The sequence below is a fragment of the Coregonus lavaretus genome (assembly GCF_964263955.1).
Source record: "Coregonus lavaretus genome assembly, chromosome: 17".
NCBI classification, from domain to species: Eukaryota; Metazoa; Chordata; class Actinopteri; order Salmoniformes; family Salmonidae; genus Coregonus; species Coregonus lavaretus.
The window spans coordinates 11,049,476-11,070,034 of record NC_140004.1 but is presented as its reverse complement, the minus strand read 5'-3'; the positions used below and the strand labels follow the sequence as shown (position 1 = coordinate 11,070,034).

The 20,559-nt window shown below is 42.8% G+C and overlaps 1 protein-coding gene across 1 annotated transcript in view; it reads right to left on the bottom strand.

Annotated features, from left to right (window-relative positions):
* Positions 1 to 20,559, bottom strand: part of LOC311144845 (BDNF/NT-3 growth factors receptor-like) — a gene marked incomplete at both ends in the record, with an annotated part of 87,441 nt that overhangs the window by 21,505 nt on the left and 45,377 nt on the right. Inside the window, 3 exons of the mRNA XM_084181002.1 lie at positions 1,577 to 1,749; positions 4,515 to 4,645; positions 10,273 to 10,458. Of these exons, the coding sequence (XP_084037128.1) occupies positions 1,577 to 1,749; positions 4,515 to 4,645; positions 10,273 to 10,458 (490 nt within the window). The remainder of the gene's footprint in view (positions 1 to 1,576; positions 1,750 to 4,514; positions 4,646 to 10,272; positions 10,459 to 20,559) is intronic.

The window sequence follows — 20,559 nt, the reverse complement described above, 5'->3', positions numbered from 1 at the left end:
GACTCCAATCAAGTTGTAGAAACATCTCAAGGATGTTTAATGGAAACAGGATGCACAAAAATAGCTAAAAATCAGTTTTTGCTTTTTCATTATGGGGTATTGTGTGTAGATTGCTGAGGATGATATTTTATTTAATCAATTTTAGAATAAGGTTGTAACGTAACAAAATATGGAAAAAGTCAAGGGGTCTGAATACTTTCCGAAGGCACTGTACATTGTAATATTGTTGTATGGTGGTATTATACATTTTGTATCGTAGATATGTAGTGGTGTAATAATGTTATATGATGTACTGTTTTATCTTTTGTTTTATGTGTAATGTAAGTGCCTTAGACGGTCCAAATACTGCCTTAGCAACAGCTAACGGGGATCCCTAATAAATACAAATGACCAAAATCACCCTCTTTGGCCTCATGGGTGGACTGTTATTCATCTTTTTCATAATGTCATAATTCATCAAGATTATTTCCAAAAACCCGATAAAATCCGGTGTTTCTATGTCAAACAGTTTTGTTACATTTCAATCTTCTGTGATGTATATACAGTGTAATATTGGGATGCAAACTCAAAATGGAATATAAATAAATAAAATAAAATAAAATATATTTCAACTCTATATCTGACATGGTACAGGTGTCTTCTTTTTTTTTAACCATAACCATGTGTGTGAGGTGTATACTTTTGTTTCAAACTAAATTTGTTTAAGACTGCAGTAATTAAGGAACTTGACAAAAAAATATATATATATATTTGAACCAAACTTTTCCTAAAAGTTCAAACATGGTTACATTTATATTTCAATGAGGGTAATGTTCTAGAAACATTCTCCATCTGATTTGACATTGGGAATGTTCTCAAATAGTTCATAGAACGTTAAGAAACAACATTCTTCTGTGGGAATTTCAGTACTTCAGCATAATGTTTCATAAAGGTTTCCTCATGGTTCTATTTAAAGTCATGTTCCAAATTGTTCCGAGAACATTAAGAAAACTTTCCATAAAAACCACAAGGAACTTTGGTAACATTCAGAAAACGTTCTAAGAATGTTATTTAAAAACATATACATTCCGTTCTCAGAACGTTAAGAAAACTTTCCATAAAAACAACAAGGAAACTTTAGTAACGTTCAGAGAATGAGAAAAACATATATATTCTGTTCTCAGCAACAACAAAACTCTCTCTATCCTCTATCTTGTTAAGTGTGTTCAGGTATGTTGGCCGCGCCTGCCGCCCACTAATTGAGCGCTTTGTTTACTTTGAAATGGGGGCTGTTTGAATAGACTAAAATGAACAGCTTTGTATGTGTAAATTAACATGGCATGCTAGCTTCATCCTGGTGTCGCAGTGGACTAATTCCATCAATAGAGAACAGAATATTATAGGTTTGAATCTCACTGATGCCGTGTCACAATAAAAAATTAATTAGGCATGATTAATGCTAAGGAAATGAATTTCCATCTGTCCTATCTGTGCTTGGAGTTTAAAAAAGTTAACCCAAAATAAGCTAGCAGTGTCATTAAAAGTGGGCTTTTATGCAGTATATGCCTTATTTGAACATGCCCAAAGAATGGTTTACCTGAGGAACTTGTTGAGGTCCCCGTGCTTCATGTACTCAAACACCATGATGAGGGGATCGCTCTCCACACACACACCGTAGAAGGTGACGATGTGCTCGTGCTGCAGGTTGGTCAGCAACTCGGCCTCTCGGTGGAAGTCCTTCCTCGCATTCTCACTGGCCTCTTTCAGGGTCTGAACACACACACACACACAAAGGTTACTACCTACGTTTACTCAGAACTCACTACATGCACACTGAGTTTGAGAAATGTTTACTGAGAGGGTAATATTCTGCCATAAGATGTTTTTGGCTCAAGTGCAGACTTAAAGTAAAAATGAGTTAGAGAAACCTAACCATAGCCCACAATGTTAGCTTATTGGCAATGACCAAGCAGAGGTGATGTATCCTTGATTACTGTGACATTGTTTACAGAAGCAGTGTTGTTGGTTCTCGTGTTCTGATCTTTGCTATTTTCATGAAATCTGTCATAGCGATAATAGTGCAGAGGCAAATGCGAGAGAGAGAGAGAGAGAGAGAGAGAGAGAGAGAGAGAGAGAGAGAGAGAGAGAGAGAGAGAGAGAGAGAGAGAGAGAGAGAGAAACAGAGAGGGATGAAGAGAGAGAGTTTCAGGAAATGTAAGTGATATGGGCCAATATTCATATCTACAGAAATATATAGAAAATATCCTGAATGAATAATTTATTTGGTCCTACAGATAGTGGGTATATGAGTATATAGGGTGTTTTGTGCTTACAGAGAACTGAAGGGTCCGTTTACAAATAGGAACAGGAGAGAGCTAAGGAAGCCAAAGGCTGACCCTCTGTTCTGACCCCCAGCTTGAATACTGAGATGCCAGAAAAATTGGTTAATCCACCGCCATGTTCAACTAATTACATTCCAGGAAACAGGACTCATCATTATGATCAGAACAGAAATGGACTTGGGCAATGTTCCCTCAAATAAAATTGTCACTGAACAAATTTCAGGTCTGCTGAGCGCAAACCTGAACGTTGTGAAAATTCTGTAAAACTGAGGCTGTAGCTGCTTTAAGTTACAGTTTTAACAGTGGCCAAGTAGGCTACTCTGGCTTTTTTATCATAATGCAGGCCTACCAGAGTGGTCTACCATCAAAAACAATGGAGAAAATGCATCCCATAATATTTTAACATGGAAATAGCTGTTCTACCATTCAGCCTACAGTAGCTGCCAATGTGTGGTGTTCAATGTAGGCCTACATTCCATGAGACTTTAGAAAAAAAAAACATTAAGGGCTTGACATTAACCTGTTTATCCACTTGTTTGATGCAAGAAACCACTTTACAAAATAAAATGCATTATTATTCCCATACCATTATTACAGAGAATCAGACAAATTATGCTACCCTCTGCCTATTGGCTACTTAGCTTATTCAAGCCTGTCTCAAAATACAACACTGCCCCTTTAAGACAAAAAAAGCTCTTTAACTGACTCACTTTTCAAAGATGTCTAGAAATGTACACGTTTTGTGCTCTTGTAGGAAGCAATTACGCCCCTGTTGCTGACTACAAATTATCTATAACTGGGCTAATAGCTCACTAACTAGCAAAGGATATGAAATGTGCTACATGCAGCTCTTGCTTTGATCTCAAAACAAGCACATCTACTCACGACCACAGCTGTAAACACAGTCCAGTTCAAAGTAAATGGCACAGATCCATCACAGGAGGTTGGTGGCACCTTAATTGGGGAGAACGGGCTCGTGGTAATGACTGGAGCGGAATGGTATCATATACATCGAACACATGGTTTCCATGGTTCCCAGGTGTTTGATGCCATTCCATTTGTTCCGTTACGGCCATTATTATGAGCCGTTCTCCACTGAGATCCATATATGGTAATGTTGCATATAGGCCTTCTGCAGCTCTGATTGGTTATGCCGCACCGGTCTGTGTAGAGTACAGGATGAGTCTTGCACAATAGAATCCTAGTCCGATGCGTTCTGCCTACAACAAAATCTCTTGCATAGTTTGTTTTGTTTCAGTATGTTGCACTGAATGTGGCTAATATTACGTTGATTCGATCACAATTGCCACAGTAAAGGGGAACGTTGATAGTGTTAACTAACAGGGAAAACTCTAGAAAGTTGAGTGAAGTTCAATCTTGTGCTTCTCTCCGTGGGCTGATAGTTCTTCTGCGCTCTGCATGGCAGTCCCTGGGAGCGGCAAGGCAGTCTAGGGCTACTGCACGTCCGTGCACGAATGACCCAACATTGAAGTGCTTCTTTTTACGAATTCTGAAGTTTGTTCACACATACAGTAGAAGTTTGTTCACACATAGCTTTCAGGAAACTCACCCCTGAACGTGATTTACCTATGATATTGTATGACCGCGAGGACATTGGTGCGTTTGATTGCCTGTGTGACTTCTAGCATCTTTTCATGACTGCCAATGCATTAGCTAATATCACTAATATTACTGTTCTGTATCTTGATCGATGGCTCCCTTGTGTATTTTTCCATAAACATGGTAGCCTAGCCTATATTGCTGCATGCCTGTCCAATGTTTTCTTGTAAAACCATTACCATTAGTGGATATGAGTATGTTAGACCATAGAGACGGCAACTTGGAAAGTGCCAAGTCACATCTATCATCTTCAATGGCAGGTTGCTAGTATATACAGAAAAGCCCCACTTCACACTTAGAATACTGTGGGAGTCCCACAGTGGGACACAGAAAGGACAGGAAGTCAGGGGGAGGGGGTTTCTTTCCCATCATGTCATGTATTTTTTGTGAAAACTCTCCAATAAGATCTCGTTTCACCACAGACTTGGAATGCTGGAATTCTTGGTGGAAGCATGCTATTGGCAGATTTTCTTACAGGACTGTTAGGGGGTTAGGGGTTAGGAGTCCATTTGGAAATTGGCCAAACAATGTAGCCTACAGTAGGTTGTGATAGACAGTAATGAGCAGTGTTACCTTGACAGCCACCAGGATCTTGTCGAGCTCAGGAGACAAGTTATAGCACTCGGCCAGGAAAACCTTGCCAAATGCCCCTTCTCCCAACTCCCTCTTCAGCACTATATTGTGCCTCTTGATGTGCTGGACAACTGCAAGACAGAGAGAACCTTTATTACGGATATCAGTGTGACTTCCTAAAATGGATGTATCATAGATGGTAAGAGATGGCTGATGGTTGGATAAGGGGACTGGGAGCCATCATTGGTTGCACCGAATGATCTATCTACTATTTTATTTATATTTATGGTGGTGAGCTGTATTGTCTAATCACTGTATTTTCAACTGAAAGTGAGTTTTACTATAGTGGGAATCGTCAAAAATTTATGTTTGAAAGTCTATTTGAAACAGCGATTTTTGACTGAACAAATGCTGAGATCAGGCTGGTGGTAATAAAGTAGCAGGCTTTTCCCAGTGCTTTCTCCCAGAGCGGTTTTCATGCAGCCATATACTGTAGATGCTCTGCACCCACTTAACTCAACCAAGGCCTCCCTCTACAGCGCGAGGAAAGTGGAGAACACCAAAACATATTCATCAGCAGGTTACTGTCTTCAGAGAGAAAAATAGTGGACCCGGACACAAACCATCAAGATTTATTTCTGATCTGATTAAGAAATGCATTCGAAGGAAAGCTCACCACTCAGGCTATTGCATTACAGAGGGCTAGACTTTGAAGCTGCATCGATCTGCACTAACTTACTGACAACCATAACCCAATATTATGTAAAGAGACAGGGAGAGAAAGAGCCTAGGCCATTAGACCAGCACATACAGACTCAAGACCTGAGCACAGCTTTGTGTGTGTGTGAACCTGATGACATCACATCTGCCAAAACAACAGCTCAGGGAATTAATTACATGTAAGTTCCCACAGTTCCCAGAACATCTATCCACAAAAGCCACAACTCGTTACCATTGCTCACTAATTATCTTCTTTCCCAAACATAATAGCATGGTTACACAAATACTTTCAATTTAAAACTCACTTATTTTCACCATTACAACCATTACATCCATACAACTCAACAATTACCGCCAATTAATGTACAGTAAATGTGCATTTACACAACCAAACTCTACACATGTACTCTTTTATCATTCTCTGTAAGTATGTAATATATACATGTCAACAAGAGGCATGTTCCCTGTCCAAATCCACCCCACTTCCACTGTCTCTCATCCTCTCTAGTTTCAGCTAACTAGTTGTGCTTTTCCAAAGCCTCACTTCTGGATGGTGGGATAGGGGTTGGCTTTAGACTTTAGTCCCTGTGTTCTGATGTCATGGGTGAATGGGAGAATTTCCACAGGAGGACAGCCCTTCTGCAAGTAAACATCCTGGTAAAAATACATTTGTGAATCAAATTTTCCAGTACAATGTTAATCCTTCTAAACCCAGAGACCAGGATGGAGAGAACAAGAGGAAGAAACAGGGGTTGAGAGAAGAGTAGACTGCACTAGCAAAGGAGGAAACCTCTGTTGCGCCGGCCTTTAATCTTTCAGTTGCAAGACATGCAAGTTGACAGTGCATTTGTATCTGTGAGTGTGTCTATCAGCCGGTGTGTGTGTGTGTGTGTGTGTGTATGTGTCTCTCCCGTTCTTAATGAGCTCTGTCCACTCTAATGGAGTGGACAAACTAATGGAGGCCATTGATAATTTTCTAAGATATTAGAGTCACACCCACACCCCTGACAGAATACCTTACCTACACTGTTTATCTCTTCCTCATCAAAGTGAATACCACATTTACAGACACACATGCGCGCGCACACGACCACACACATATACTAAGTTGTACAGTATTGAGTGTCATTGACTGACATTTTATGAATCTATTTTTTGGGGCTGCAGAGACCAGTCAGACCACAGCCTTCTCTCCATTGACCCAGACAGGAGAAGAAACTGGAGACAGACATGCACATACATGCACACGTGCACACACACATACACACACACACGATTTGTTCTTCTATCCTCATGGGGACCTAAAATTAATTTCCATTCAAAATCCTAATTTCCCTAACCCTTACCCTAACCCTTTTCTTACCATAACCCTAACCCTAACACTAAACATAACCTTAACCTGTAACCCTCACTCAAACCCTAAACCTAACTCCTAACCCTAATTCTAACTCTAATTGCAACCCTAACACTAAACCTAACCCTTAATTTTAATATATCCTTTGTCCTCATGGGGAGGTGGGAAATGTCCCCACGAGGGAAAATTGTCCTTGTTTTACTATGTTTGTGGGGACTTTTGGAGATTTTAGGTCAAAAACTATAGATTCAATGGTTGTAAAGATGGGGAGAGGTCTGTCCGTAATAAAGAGACGCTCTGCTTTTTTGACACCACACTCCACAAAGCAAGTTCTGTAGGCTCTAGTTTTGTCTAATCTTGATTATTGTCCAGTCGTGTGGTCGAGTGCTGCAAGGAAAGACCTAGTTAAGCTGCAGCTGGCCCAGAACAGAGCGGCACATCTTGCTCTTCATTGTAATCAGAGGGCTGATATAAATACTATGCATGCCAGTCTCTCTTGGCTAAGAGTTGAGGAGAGACTGACTGCATCACTTCTTCTTTTTATAAGAAACATGAATGTGTTGAAAATCCCAAATTGTTCCATAGTCAACTTACACAAAGGTCTGACATACACACTTACCCCACCAGACATACCACCAGGGGTCTTTTCACAGTCCCCAAATCCAGAACAAATTCAAGAAAGTGTACAGTATTATATAGAGCCATTATTGCATGGAACTCCATTCCATCTCATATTGCTCAAATAAACAGCAAACCTGGTTTAAAAAAACAGATAAAACAACACCTCACAGCACAACGCCTCTCCCCTATTTGACCTAGATAGTTTGTGTGTATGTATTGATATGTACGCTACGTGTGCCTTTAAAAAAATGTATGTAGTTCTGTCCTTGAGCTGCTCTTGTCTATTCATGTTCTGTATTATGTCATGTTTCGTGTGGATCCCAGGAGGAGTAGCTGCTGCATTTGCAACAGCTAATGGGGATCCTAATAACATTCCAAATACCTTAGACCGCTGCGCCACTCGGGAGGCCAGCCAATAAATTTTTTGAAATAAAATGTCAGTCTGTACAACTTCGTGTGTTTGTGTGTGTTTGTCACACACACACAGAGAGAGAGAGAGAACGCGTCCTGTCCCACTCAACACATTTTATCAGCAGCTCCAAGGCCATTTCCATAGCAGCAGAGATGGTGTTGCTATGGCAACCCATGCATACGCACATTCAGGTGTGGGTTCTTAGATGGCATCTAAAATATGTGTTGGTGTAACAGATTCATGGTCACATCAGCACTCAGATCCCCTGAGATCTCCTAGTCTGCAGGTTACTCTTCTTCGCTACAAATCAAATAAAATTGTATGTCACATGCGCCGAATACAACAGGTGTAGACCTTACAGTCAAATGCTTACTTACAAGCCCTTAACCAACAATGCAGTTTTAAGAAAAATAAGTGTCAAGTAAAAAATAGATAACAAAAAATTATTAAAGAGCAGCAGTAAAATAACAGTAGCGAGGCTATATACAGGGGGTACTGGTACAGAGTCAATGTGCGGGGGCACATGTTCGTCGAGGTAATTGATCACATTAATGGAGAGGTTGTTATCCTGGCACCACACGGCCAGGTATCTGACCTCCTCCCTCTAGGCTGTCTCATCGTTGTTGGTGATCAGGCCTACCACTGTTGTGTCATCGGCAAACTTAATGATGGTGTTGGAGTCGTGCCTGGCCATGCAGTCATGGGTGAACAGGGAGTACAGGAGGGGACTGAGTACCCCTGAGGGGCCCCCGTGTTGAGGATCAGCGTGGCAGATGTGTTGTTACCTACTCTTACCACCTGGGGGCGGCCCGTCAGGAAGTCCAGGATCCAGTGTTTAGTCCCAGGGTCCTTAGCTTAGTGATGAGCTTTGAGGGCACTATGGTGTTAAACGCTGAGCTGTAGTCAATGAATAGCATTCTCACATTTGTCCAGGTGGGAAAGGGCAGTGTGGAGTGCAATAGAGATTGCATCATCTTTGGATCTGTTGGGGCGGTTTGCAAATTGGAGTGGGTCTAGGGTTTCTGGGATAATGGTGTTGATGTGAGCCATGACCAGCCTTTCAAAGCACTTCATGGCTACAGACGTGAGTGCTACTGGTCGGTAGTCATTTAGGCAGGTTACCTTAGTGTTCTTGGGCACAGGGACTATGGTGGTCTGCTTGAAACATGTTTGTATTACAGACTCAGTCAGGGACAGGTTGAAAATGTCAGTGAAGACAATTACCAGTTGGTCAGCGCATGCTCGGTGTACACGTCAAGGTAATCTGTCTGGCTCTGCGGCCTTGTGAATGTTGACATGTTTAAAGGTCTTACTCACATCGGCTACGGAGAGCGTGATCACACAGTCATCCGGAACAGCTGATGCTCTCATGCATGCTTCAGTGTTGCTTGCCTCGAAGCGAGCATAGAAGTAATTTAGCTAGTCTGGTAGGCTCGTGTCACTGGGCAGCTCGCGGCTGTGCTTCCCTTTGTAGTCTGTAATAGTTTGCAAGCCCTGCCACATCCGACGAGCGTCGGAGCCGGTGTAGTACAATTCAATCTTAGTCCTGTATTGACGCTGTGCCTGTTTGATGGTTCGTCGGAGGGCATAGAGGGATTTCTTATAAGCGTCCGGGTTAGAGTCCCACTCCTTGAAAGCGGCAGCTCTACTCTTTAGCTCAGTGCGGATGTTGCCTGTAATCCATGGCTTCTGGTTGGGGTATGTACATATGACGTCATCGATGCACTTATTGATGAAGCCAGTGACTGATGTGGTGCACTCCTCAATGCCATCAGAAGAATCCCGGAACATTTTCCAGTCTGTGCTAGCAAAACAGTCCTGTAGCTTAGCATCTGCATCATCTGACCACTTCCTTATTGATGAGTGCTTCCTGCTTTAGTTTTTGCTTGTAAGCAGGAATCAGGAGGATGGAGTTATGGTCATATTTGCCAAATGGAGGGCGAGGGAGAGCTTTGTACTCGTCTCTGTGTGTGGAGTAAAGGTGGTCTAGAGTTTTTTTTCCTCTGGTTGCACATTTAACATGCTGGTAGAAATTAGGTAGAACGGATTTAAGTTTCCCTGCATTAAAGTCCCCGGCCACTAGGAGCGCTGCATCTGGATGAGCGTTTTCCTGTTGATTTATGGCCTTATACAGCTCATTCAGTGCAATCTTAATGCCAGCATTGGTTTGTGGTGGTAAATAGACAGCTACGAAAAATATAGATGAAAACTCTCTTGGTAATAGTGTGGTCTACAGCTTATCGTGAGATACTCTACCTCAGGCGAGCAAAACCTCGAGACTTCCTTAATATTAGATTTCGTGCACTAGCTGTTTTTTACAAATATACACAGACCACCACCCCTTGTCTTACCGGAGGCATCTGTTCTATCTTGCCGATGCAGCGTATATCCCGCCAGCTGTGTGTTATCCATGTCATCGTTCAGTCACGACCGGGTAAAACATAAGATATTACAGTTTTTAATGTCCCGTTGGTAGGATATCCGTGATCGTAGTTAGTCTATTTTGTTATAGTAGGCTATGTCTGGTCAGAATATGTTGTTACCCATTGAAAGGAACTGGTGGTGAAAGAAAGCCATTCATATGGGTGTCGCATACTTGTCTCCGTGCGTGTGTGTGTGTGTGTAAGCCATGGTCTTGTTGTACTACTCACAGGTGTCTGATTTAAGCATGCTGTTGCTGCGGAAGTACTGAGGGTTCTCGATGACGGGGATCTTGGTCATGCCGATGATGACGGCGTCTGGGCCCATTTCAGAGGAGGACGGAGTGTTACTGCCGTTGGACACGTGGTGGAGAGGAGAGGCTGAGTCGTCATCGTTACTGATCACAGACGATGCACCTGAGAGAGGAGAGAAAGCGAGGAGAGTGGAATTAAGTGTGAGAGAGAAGGTAAAAGAGAGGAGAGAGATGAAGAGAAGAGATGAAGAGAGGAGGAGAAGAGAAGAGAAGAGAAAGGGAGAAGGGAGAAATGGTGTTTGAGGAAAATGAAAGTGGAAGAATGAAAGAAACAAATGGAAGGGGAGGCATGTTTTTGTCTTAGCAAAAAGCACAAATCTCAATTACATACCAATCACCACACCTGTCCTTGTTCATTGTCAAAACCCATATCCAAAGCACGTAATACAGGTTTAACGTCATTTTATATGCAATGTTACAAGAGGTAATAATCAAATATTGTTAAATAGTACATTCTGAGTACATTTTGAATTGTTACTGTCTAGGATTTCATTGGTCTCCTCTGACCCACCAACAGAAAAATTGTCTTTAAAAGGGAAATCTGTGGTTCAAACAACAACAGTGTATTCCCCACCACTGTTTCGGTAAACATTTTTAAGTTTTACATTCAGCAGACGCACTTATCCAGAGTGACTTACAGGAGCAATTAGGGTTAAGTGCCTTGCTCAATGGCACAGACAGACTTTTCACCTAGTCCACTCGGGGATTCGAACCAGCAACCTTTCGGTTACTGGCCCAACGCTCTTAATCACTAGGCAACTTTCCCCCTCCCGTAAACAGCTAAGGGATGGGGCTGGAGAAATGTAACCACTCTCAAATGCATAGACAGCTATGGATGCAAGATCAGACAATAGAACTAAGCTCATGAGGCATTTATAGTCAAGTTCCTCAAGATCATATATCATGAATTTACAAGTCTATGAATGGATTTGGCAATTGCAAATTACCTCTTTTAAAAAAAAAATTATTCAATTGTATTTATGTATCCCCTCATGGGCAATAAATGTACAGCAGTAGTTAAGGTCATGGTGACAGAAAGTGTGTTGATAGAGTACTTTGTGAATGTGGAGAGAGAATGATGGTCTGACGCTGAGCCTGTGCTCATTCCTTTGTTGTCCATCATTTCTCTGTGGACCAAACTTTGTTTCTTCTCTGGTTTCCACTTCCATCCCAAAAGAAATAATTAAGCTCTTATTCTCATACACCCAGTCTCAATCTCTAAACACGAACACATACACACGCCCAACAGTGTTGTTTTTGGAGCAGTAGAGTCATGGCAGTGGTGCATTCCTAAGAAGGAGGAGGCAGTTGAAAAGGACAGAGAAAACAAAGCAGGATTGTCTCTCAGCAGGCTTCTAAGGTTGTGTGTGTGTGTGTGTGTGTGTGTGTGTGTTTGTATGTCTGTGTGCTAGTGTGTGTGTGTGGGTTGATGCTTCCATGCATGCACCCTGATCATTGGATTGTGGTGAAAAATGACTGGTATGTTCCTACAAGTCAAAGCACAGGTCTGTCGAAAACAGTCACTGCATTGTGTTGGAAGGAAGCACAATAACCCCTGACACATGACAGCAGCACTCATGAAAAGTATTGTAGCGACCCTTACCAAGGTAATAAAGAGGCAGTTATGATCTCCCTCAAGAGGGTTAAGCCTAGTGGAGCAGTGGTTAGCAAGTTAACTATCCCGTAATGGGATGATTTACCCTATTTCATATTGACTAAGGCCAGGAGTTTTTCCTCACCATGACATCTGACCAGTAAAACCTCTATAGGGGTCCTAGTTTATGACTAAATGCGAGCCTTGCCTCCTGGCGGTTTGAGAATCCAACTAAACTTTCCAATCTCATAACACCGGACTTCTTTCGTCCTGCCTTTCTTTGCTGGGCTCCCGTGGCTTCTCTCTGCTACTTGAGGTTCAAGCAGGGCGAGGACACTAGCACTCTACAGAGGAGCTCTTTCATTCTCCACCACTAATGTGTTGAGTGGTTTCTCCGCAAACAGGCTTCTCTCTCCCATGTGGGTGCTCAAATTATGTGCCACCATTATGCCCCCCTCTCCACCTCCATCCTCAGGAAGAGCCATGACGCCACCATATTGTAAAGTAGTGGCTGCACTTCAATGCATTGTTGAGACTGGAGAGGCGTCCATCTTGGATCTGACTGGACCCCACTGTTCTGGGCAGTGGAGCCACTACTGCTCTGACTGAGAGCAGTGATCCTCTGAGCACGGCTGGTCTAATCAGGTTGACCTGCAGTGCACAGCCTGGTAGACGACAGGCAGTTGGATGATGTATATGACTTACCAGAGACCGTGACGTCAGGAGGCCCACATACAGGCCTCTCTGAACCCCACAGAAACACACTCTAGGCCTGACACAATCTGAGAGTAATGAACTTCTCCTCGTTCTGTATCTCAATCAAACGCCAGATACTACAGTAATTAGCGAGTTACGGTTTTCAGCCAAGACATTAGAGGGCATGTGCATAAAAAAAACACACACACAGCATCCCTAGCAGGTTATTGTCTGTAAGTGAGTGTGTATGTGGGGGGGCTGCTCACTTTTAATGTGAGGTCCGGGGTCAGATCGTTATAAATTCTATTTAGCCTGGAGGAGGGAGGGGAGGGGAGGGAATGGGGCCACAGAGCAGGTCGGTGGGCCGCGGGGAGTCGTTTGGGGCTGGGGGGTGTAGGTAAAAGCGTAAGTGGGGTCAGGTTCTGACCTAACACCATTTAACAGACAGAGAGCTGCTCCGCTGCTGGGGTGGGGTGGGCTGGCTGGCTGGCTGGACTGGGGGGTGACTCCATCACTATATCAACCAGCTCTCACAGTCTCACATCAGAATTAGACGTTCATCCATGTTTCTCAAACGTCAAATGTTGAAGTTGTTCCAAACGTCAAATTTCAAAGTGTTTAAGGTTAAGTTCAGGCATTAACTCCAAATTCTTAAGGTTAGGCATTAACTCTGATTGGTTAAGGTAAGCGTTAAGGTTTAGGATAGGCTTAAAACAAAAATCTCATAAACAACTTTCTATCGCTGGATTCGAACTTGCAACCTTTGGAATCAAAGGCAGATGCTTAGTGGCCGGTTTCCACATCATCTCCCGACGTCCTCAGACATGGACGGACGTCGAATACTAACTTGTATCACCGGTGACCTGGCTGACTATATTGATCTCCTCTGGCTCGCTGGGCGCGCTTCCTTAGACAGACAGACAGCAGCAGAACATTTATTGGACATGGGGTTTAAGGGCTGCTGGGGTTATGGACATGTGGAGTGTATTAAACGGTTTAAAATGGCATTATGTCTGGGTTGTTAAAATTAGGTGAGATGCTGAGGAGATTGAACGTCCATTTCAGACGTGCTCAGTGCTAACCGGCAGTGATGTCGAGTGACCGGCAAAGTGTCCTGTCACCACTCTGGTCCACTGACACTCCCCTATCAGCCACCCCCGTGCCCTCCAGCAGGGTAACACGATCATTTTGCTCTCTAAATGCACCTCTAACCCCGCTGAACACAGGAAGTGATCTATCAATCTCACATACACTAAGGAAAGGAGGGGTGGAGGGTGAGAGAAAAAAGGGTAAGGAGGAATGCGAGGAGAGGGGGAGGGATAGAGAAAGGAAGGTTATGAGCAGGGAGAGATGGAGGGAAAGGAGATAGGCAGGGGGTTGATGGGCAAATTAATGAATTGAATAGGGGGAGAGAGAGAAGACTAATGGAGATAGAAGGAAGGATACAATTTCATTTACACTGCAATTTAAATACAGGCTCTGAATCCAGCCCTCTCAGTACCTGCCAGAACAGGACCTAGCTGCAGTCAACAGCATATCAGATTCCTAACCAAACACCCCCTCCATGTAAAAATAGAGATTTCTCTTGCTCTCTTTCTCTGTCAGTGCTTTTCTATTTTTAATAAACAAACCACATTCACCTTCTCATATGCCACTAGGAAACCAGCTCACCTCCTCCCACTCAACACAAGCAAAGGTGACGAGAGAGAAGGAAAAGGAGGGAAAATGGAGTAGAGTGGAGGGAGGAGGAATAATGAAAAGGGAAGAGAAAGAGAGACAGGCAAAGAACATAAATTGTTCATCCCTATACTGTTTGACATTTTGACAATCCAGTCCGAGTGTCATTGAGGGCTTTGAATTGCCCCCTTTCAGCAACTGTGTGTGTGTGTGTGTGTCAGTCATGTCCATGCTGCGCTCATGGCCTGTGTGTGGTCGGAGTGTGTGGATGGGCTTCTACAAAACCCAAACACACACTCTGGAGAGGGGGAGGAAGGACAGAGAGGGAGGACACTTGAGAAAAAAGCATTCACTTCAATGATGTTAAGTGACTACTAATATACAGTTCCATTTGTTTTTATTGTCTACGAGTGAGCCTCAATATGCCTCTTGGATATGACGTAAAAACACTACAGAAATCAATCCCATAATGTATAGCACAACAACCACATAATACACTTACAAGAGGCTCTTGGCCCTGGATATTCCAGCAAGCAGCCTCTATAAAAACATATTTTATATTGTATATCGGAGTGTACACACATATTCCAATAGAAAAACAACCATAAAATGAAAAAAAGTGCAATCAAAAATGTGATTTTCCTATGTTTTATTTATATGTGATCCACCACCTCAATTCGGTCTTATGTAGCAACATTTTAAATGTTTTTTTTTTTTTACATTGGATAAAATTACAGACTTCAAAATGGTATATCATACACTGCAGTTGAGTAAGAATGGGAAAGTAATTCTGCTTTGAAAGTAGATAAACTTGTAACCCCACTTTTGAGAAAATGGCCCTTGAATGTTTTGGTACACCTACTGGAGAGCTCTTCTTTGTCTACACCCATTCAGCATCATTCACACCCTCTTAAACCTTAGCCCCACCCGTCTCTTTAAGGATTCACATGTGAGGCCATGTGCTAAACAGAGTAAGGTAGTGTAGTAAACAACCAAAAATGTCAAGACTAAAAGTGGTGAAAGTAGTAGCAAAAAGCAGTAGTAAAAATACACGTTATCTAGTACTTGGCCTATATCCTAATCTGACTTCGGTGCAGGTCATGTTGTTCTTTACATTACCGTCTGTGGTAAACACACATTATATCAAATAAAAGCTATGTTTATTTGTCAAATGCACAGGATACAAAAGGTGTAAATGGTACAGTTAAATGGTTACTTGCATATTTGCATAGTAGAAATATCAAAAATAGATAAAAATATTGTATAAATATTAGATGATGCTTACCCGACACACTTGCCTAAATTAATGGGTAATGTGAAATAAATGCTATAACCACTCCCCAGCCACATCTAGCTAAGTGGATGGGTCGCTATTATCTAGACATGTACACATGTTCATGAAATACAATAGATGGCCGTAATCACCCCCATGTAATCATCTGACGAAGTGAAATCTTATGTATAGACATGTAGCTAGCTAGCTAGCTTGCTAAACAACGAACATTAATCCAAACCCATATCTACAGTACAAACGGATTGTCATAGCTAGCCGCCATGCATGAAATGCTGTTGTATGAATCTGCAGGTAGCTAAATCTAACCAACTAGGTTCAATGTTAGCTAGCTAGCTAGCTAACATTAGGCTATAACTAGCAATACAAATGACTTTCTGAGATACAAACAATATTACTACACAGATCATACACGTAACCAATGTTCCCTCTAAGCTGCGGGCAGTAGCCCCGAGACTGCCGCGCAGCTCCCCCGGGACTGCTGCGCAGAAATATCGGCCCACAGAGAGAAGCACGAGATTTAACTTTACTCAACTTTCTAGAGCAATGGTCACCAACTGGTTGATCGTGATCAACTGGTCAATCTCCAAGGTATTCCTAGTCTATTGCCAAACATTTCTGTAAAAAAAACAACGGTAAAGCCTTGTGTTCCTATTTTGTTTATTTGTCTCAAGGCTGTTGGCGGTAGGCGCACCCGATTCAGCTGCCCTGCGTGCCGGGTAGGCGAACTGTTGCCATTTTGAACCATTGCATGTGTCTGAAGGTACAAAGTCTGCCTTCCTGGCGGGCCCAGAGAGCAAATTAAGTGCGCTATAGGCCTACCGCTAGCCAATTGGATGGCTCAGATGACCATGTCCGCAGTAACGTAGCAGGCATAAAAGAAAGCTACAGCAAAGTTGATACTGTGAGATTTCAAAACGTTTAAAACCATGACTAGAGAGAGACTGTCAACGAATACAGCAAAGAGATGCTGTTTCTATGAGTGAGTTTATGTTTAAGTTCTTACTCAGCAGTCAACACTTTGTATTCAACACTTTTATAAGTAATGCATGAGTAGGAAAGTGTATCTATAGGCTTGCATTGTTGTTATTATTGGTGGCTTTTTTAATATCGAGGAATATTTCACTTTCTTTGTTCATAGGAGTAACAACATGAATTTGTGTAGGAGGCAGAAATAATGCGGTGCGACTCGAATTTCACCAGATGTAAGATGGTGTCCCTTTTTGGTCAATGTCAGTGGAGGAAAGGGAGAGCGGAGGGATGTTGAGAGGCGGCCCCTCAGTCTGCTGCTCTCTCCCTCCGCTGAGACTGACCATCAGATGCAGGCACCATCAGCCCAGTAAAATAAATTATTTAAATGTATGCTCACTCAGCTGTGCTTCCCAAGTTTTTTATTTTATTTTATTTCACCTTCATTTAACCAGGTAAGCCAATTGAGAACAAGTTCTCATTTACAACTGCGACCTGGCCAAGATAAAGCAAAGCAGTGCGATAAAAACAACAACACAGAGTTACATATGGGGTAAACAAAACAAAGTCAAAAATACAACAGAAAATATATATACAGTGTGTGCGAATGTAGTAAATTATGGAGGTAAGGCAATGAATAGGCCATGGTGCAAAATAGTTACAATTTAGTATTAACACTGGAATGATAGATGTGCACAAGATGATGTGCAAATAGAGATACTGGGGTGCAAATTAGCTAAATAAATAACAATATGGGGATGAGGTAGTTGGATGGGATAATTACAGATGGGCTGTGTACAGGTGCAGTGATCGGTAAGCTGCTCTGACAACTGACGCCTAAAGTTAGTGAGGGAGATAAGAGTCTCCAGCTTCAGAGATTTTTGCAGTTCGTTCCAGTCATTGGCAGCAGAGAACTGGAAGGAATGGCGGCCAAAGGAGGTGTTGGCTTTGGGGATGACCAGTGAGATATACCTGCTGGAGCGCAGACTACGGGTGGGTGTTGCTATGGTGACCAGTGAGCTAAGATAAGACAGGGATTTGCCTAGCAGTGATTTATAGATGACCTGGAGCCAGTGGGTTTGGCGACGAATATGTAGTGAGGGCCAGCCAACGAGAGCGTACAGGTCACAATGGTGGGTAGTATATGGGGCTTTGGTGACAAAACGGATGGCACTGTGATAGACTACATCCAATTTGCTGAGTAGTGTTGGAGGCTATTTTGTAAATGACATCGCCGAAGTCAAGGATTGGTAGGATAGTCAGTTTTACGAGGGCATGTTTGGCAGCATGAGTGAAGGAGGCTTTGTTGCGAAACAGGAAGCCGATTCTAGATCTAACTTTTGATTGGAGATGCTTAATGTGAGTCTGGAAGGAGAGTTTACAGTCTAACCAGACACCTAGGTATTTGTAGTTGTCCACATACTCTAGGTCAGACCCGCTGAGAGTAGTGATTCTATTCGGGTGGGCGGGTGCAAGCAGCGTTCGGTTGAAGAGCATGCATTTAGTTTTACTAGTGTTTAAGAGCAGTTGGAGGCTACGGAAGGAGTGTTGTATGGTGTTGAAGCTCGTTTGGAGGTTTGTTAACACAGTGTCCAATGAAGGGCCAGATGTATACAAAATGATGTCGTCTGCATAGAGGTGGATCCGAGCATCACCAGCAGCAAGAGCAACATCATTGATATACACAGAGAATAGAGAAGGCCCGAGAATTGAACCCTGTGGCACCCCCATAGAGACTGCCAGAGGTCCAGACAACAGGCTCTCCGATTTGACACATTGAACTCTATCTGAGAAGTAGTTGGTGAACCAGGCGAGGCAGTCATTTGAGAAACCAAGGCTATTTATAATAATAATAATATGCCATTTAGCAGACGCTTTTATCCAAAGCGACTTACAGTCATGCGTGCATACATTTTTGTGTATGGGTGGTCCCAGGGATCGAACCCACTACCTTGGCGTTACAAGCGCCGTGCTCTACCAGTTGAGCTACAGAGGACCACATTTAGTCTGCCAATAAGAATGCGGTGGTTGACAGAGTCGAAAGCCTTGGCCAGGTCGATGAAGACGGCTGCGCAGTACTGTCTATTATCGATCGCGGTTATAATATAGTTTAGGACCTTGAGCGTGGCAGAGGTGCACCCATGACCAGCTCGGAAACCGGATTGCATAGCAGAGAAGGTACGGTGGGATTCGAAATGGTCGGTGATCTGTTTGTTAACTTGGCTTTCAAAAACTTTCGAAAGGCAGGGCAGGATGGATATAGGTCTGTAACAGTTTGGATCTAGAGTGTCACCCCCTTTGAAGAGGGGGATGACCGCGGCAGCTTTCCAATCTCTGGGGATCTCAGACGTTACGAAAGAGAGGTTGAACAGGGGTTGCGACAATTTCGGCGGCTAATTTCAGAAAGAAATGGTCCAGATTGTCTAGCCCAGCTGATTTGTAGGGGTCCAGATTTTTCAGCTCTAACTGGTGCTTGCTAAGGGGCAATGGTAATTAGCCAACGACAACAGCCATTTGGTTGCAGCTAGCTGGTTGCGATGATCCGGCGCTAGGGTCCAGTGATTCCGGCAGAAAATCCGATATGCTCTGGGTCAATAGCACGCTGTGCAGACTGGCCGACAAATTGTCTAGGCTAGAGCTAGAGCTGGCTGGTGGGTAGTGCAGGCCACGGACAATGGTGAAGACGCTAACGGTGGCTAATAGCAAGTAGCCATTCGGTTGCAGCTAGACTAGTTTCAGCTTAAGGTTCTTGATAAAAGTTGTAAAGAAATAATAGAATCCTTTCCACGTTGGGTGAGGCGGGTTGCAGGAAAGTAGATTTAGTTAAAGAATGAAAAGTACAAATTGAGAAATATATACAATAATAATAATAATAATATGCCATTTAGCAGACGCTTTTATCCAAAGCGACTTACAGTCATGCGTGCATAATTTTTTTTGTGTACGTGTGGTCCCGGGGATCGAACCCACTACCTTGGTGTTACAAGCGCCGTGCTCTACCAGCTGAGCTACATACAAAATAGACCAAAAAAACTATTTACACAAGGACACAGAAAAAAACACGACCGCACTGCTACGCCATCTTGGATAATGAATGGAGTAATACAACAACGGATCTATTACCGGTGTGATCATATAGCCTACCTCAAATTATGCATTGGCAGGGCAATTCAAGCAAAGCCAATATGCGGTGATAATGTATTTGGCCTATAGCTTACTGCACAAACCTCATTGCTACAGTACTGTTTTTAATTGGTTAATGGTGAGCGGTAGATCTCGGCTTGCATTTTGACTCAGTGACCTTGACTCAGAAAAGGTTGGTGACCACTGTTCTAGAGTTTTCCCTGTTAAAACTATCAATGTTTCCCTTTACTGTGGCAACATACCAAAACGAACTATGCAAGAGATTTGGTTGTAGGCAGAACGCATCGGAGTAAGATTCTATTGCATTGACATGCACTACTCAGCCCGTACTCTACACAGACCGGTGTGGCATAAACAATCAGAGCTGCAGTGGCCTATATGCAAATAGACCCATTGCCATATACTGTATGGATCTGTGCCATTTACTTTGAACTGGACTGTGTTTAGAACAGCTATTTCCATGTTAAAATGTTATGGGATGCATTTTCTGAATTGTTTTTGATGGTAGGCCACTCTGGTAGGCATACATTATGATCAAATAGCCACAGTAGCCTATATGGCCACTTAACAATTTATCTTAACGTGTCTACAGCCTCAGTGTTGACAGTAAACGCGATTGAAGTTGCACCGAATTTTCAAAACGTTCAAGTTTGCACTCAGCAGACCTGAAATGTGCTTAGTGCTGAAAAAAATTAGAGGGAACATTGCACGTAACGTTAGTTAGAGAGCAAGCAAGCTAACGTTCGCTAGCTAGCTAACAGTACTTTTTAACTTGCAATGAAAATGAATTAGAAACATACCGTGCATATATTTAGACCCCTTGACTTTTTCCA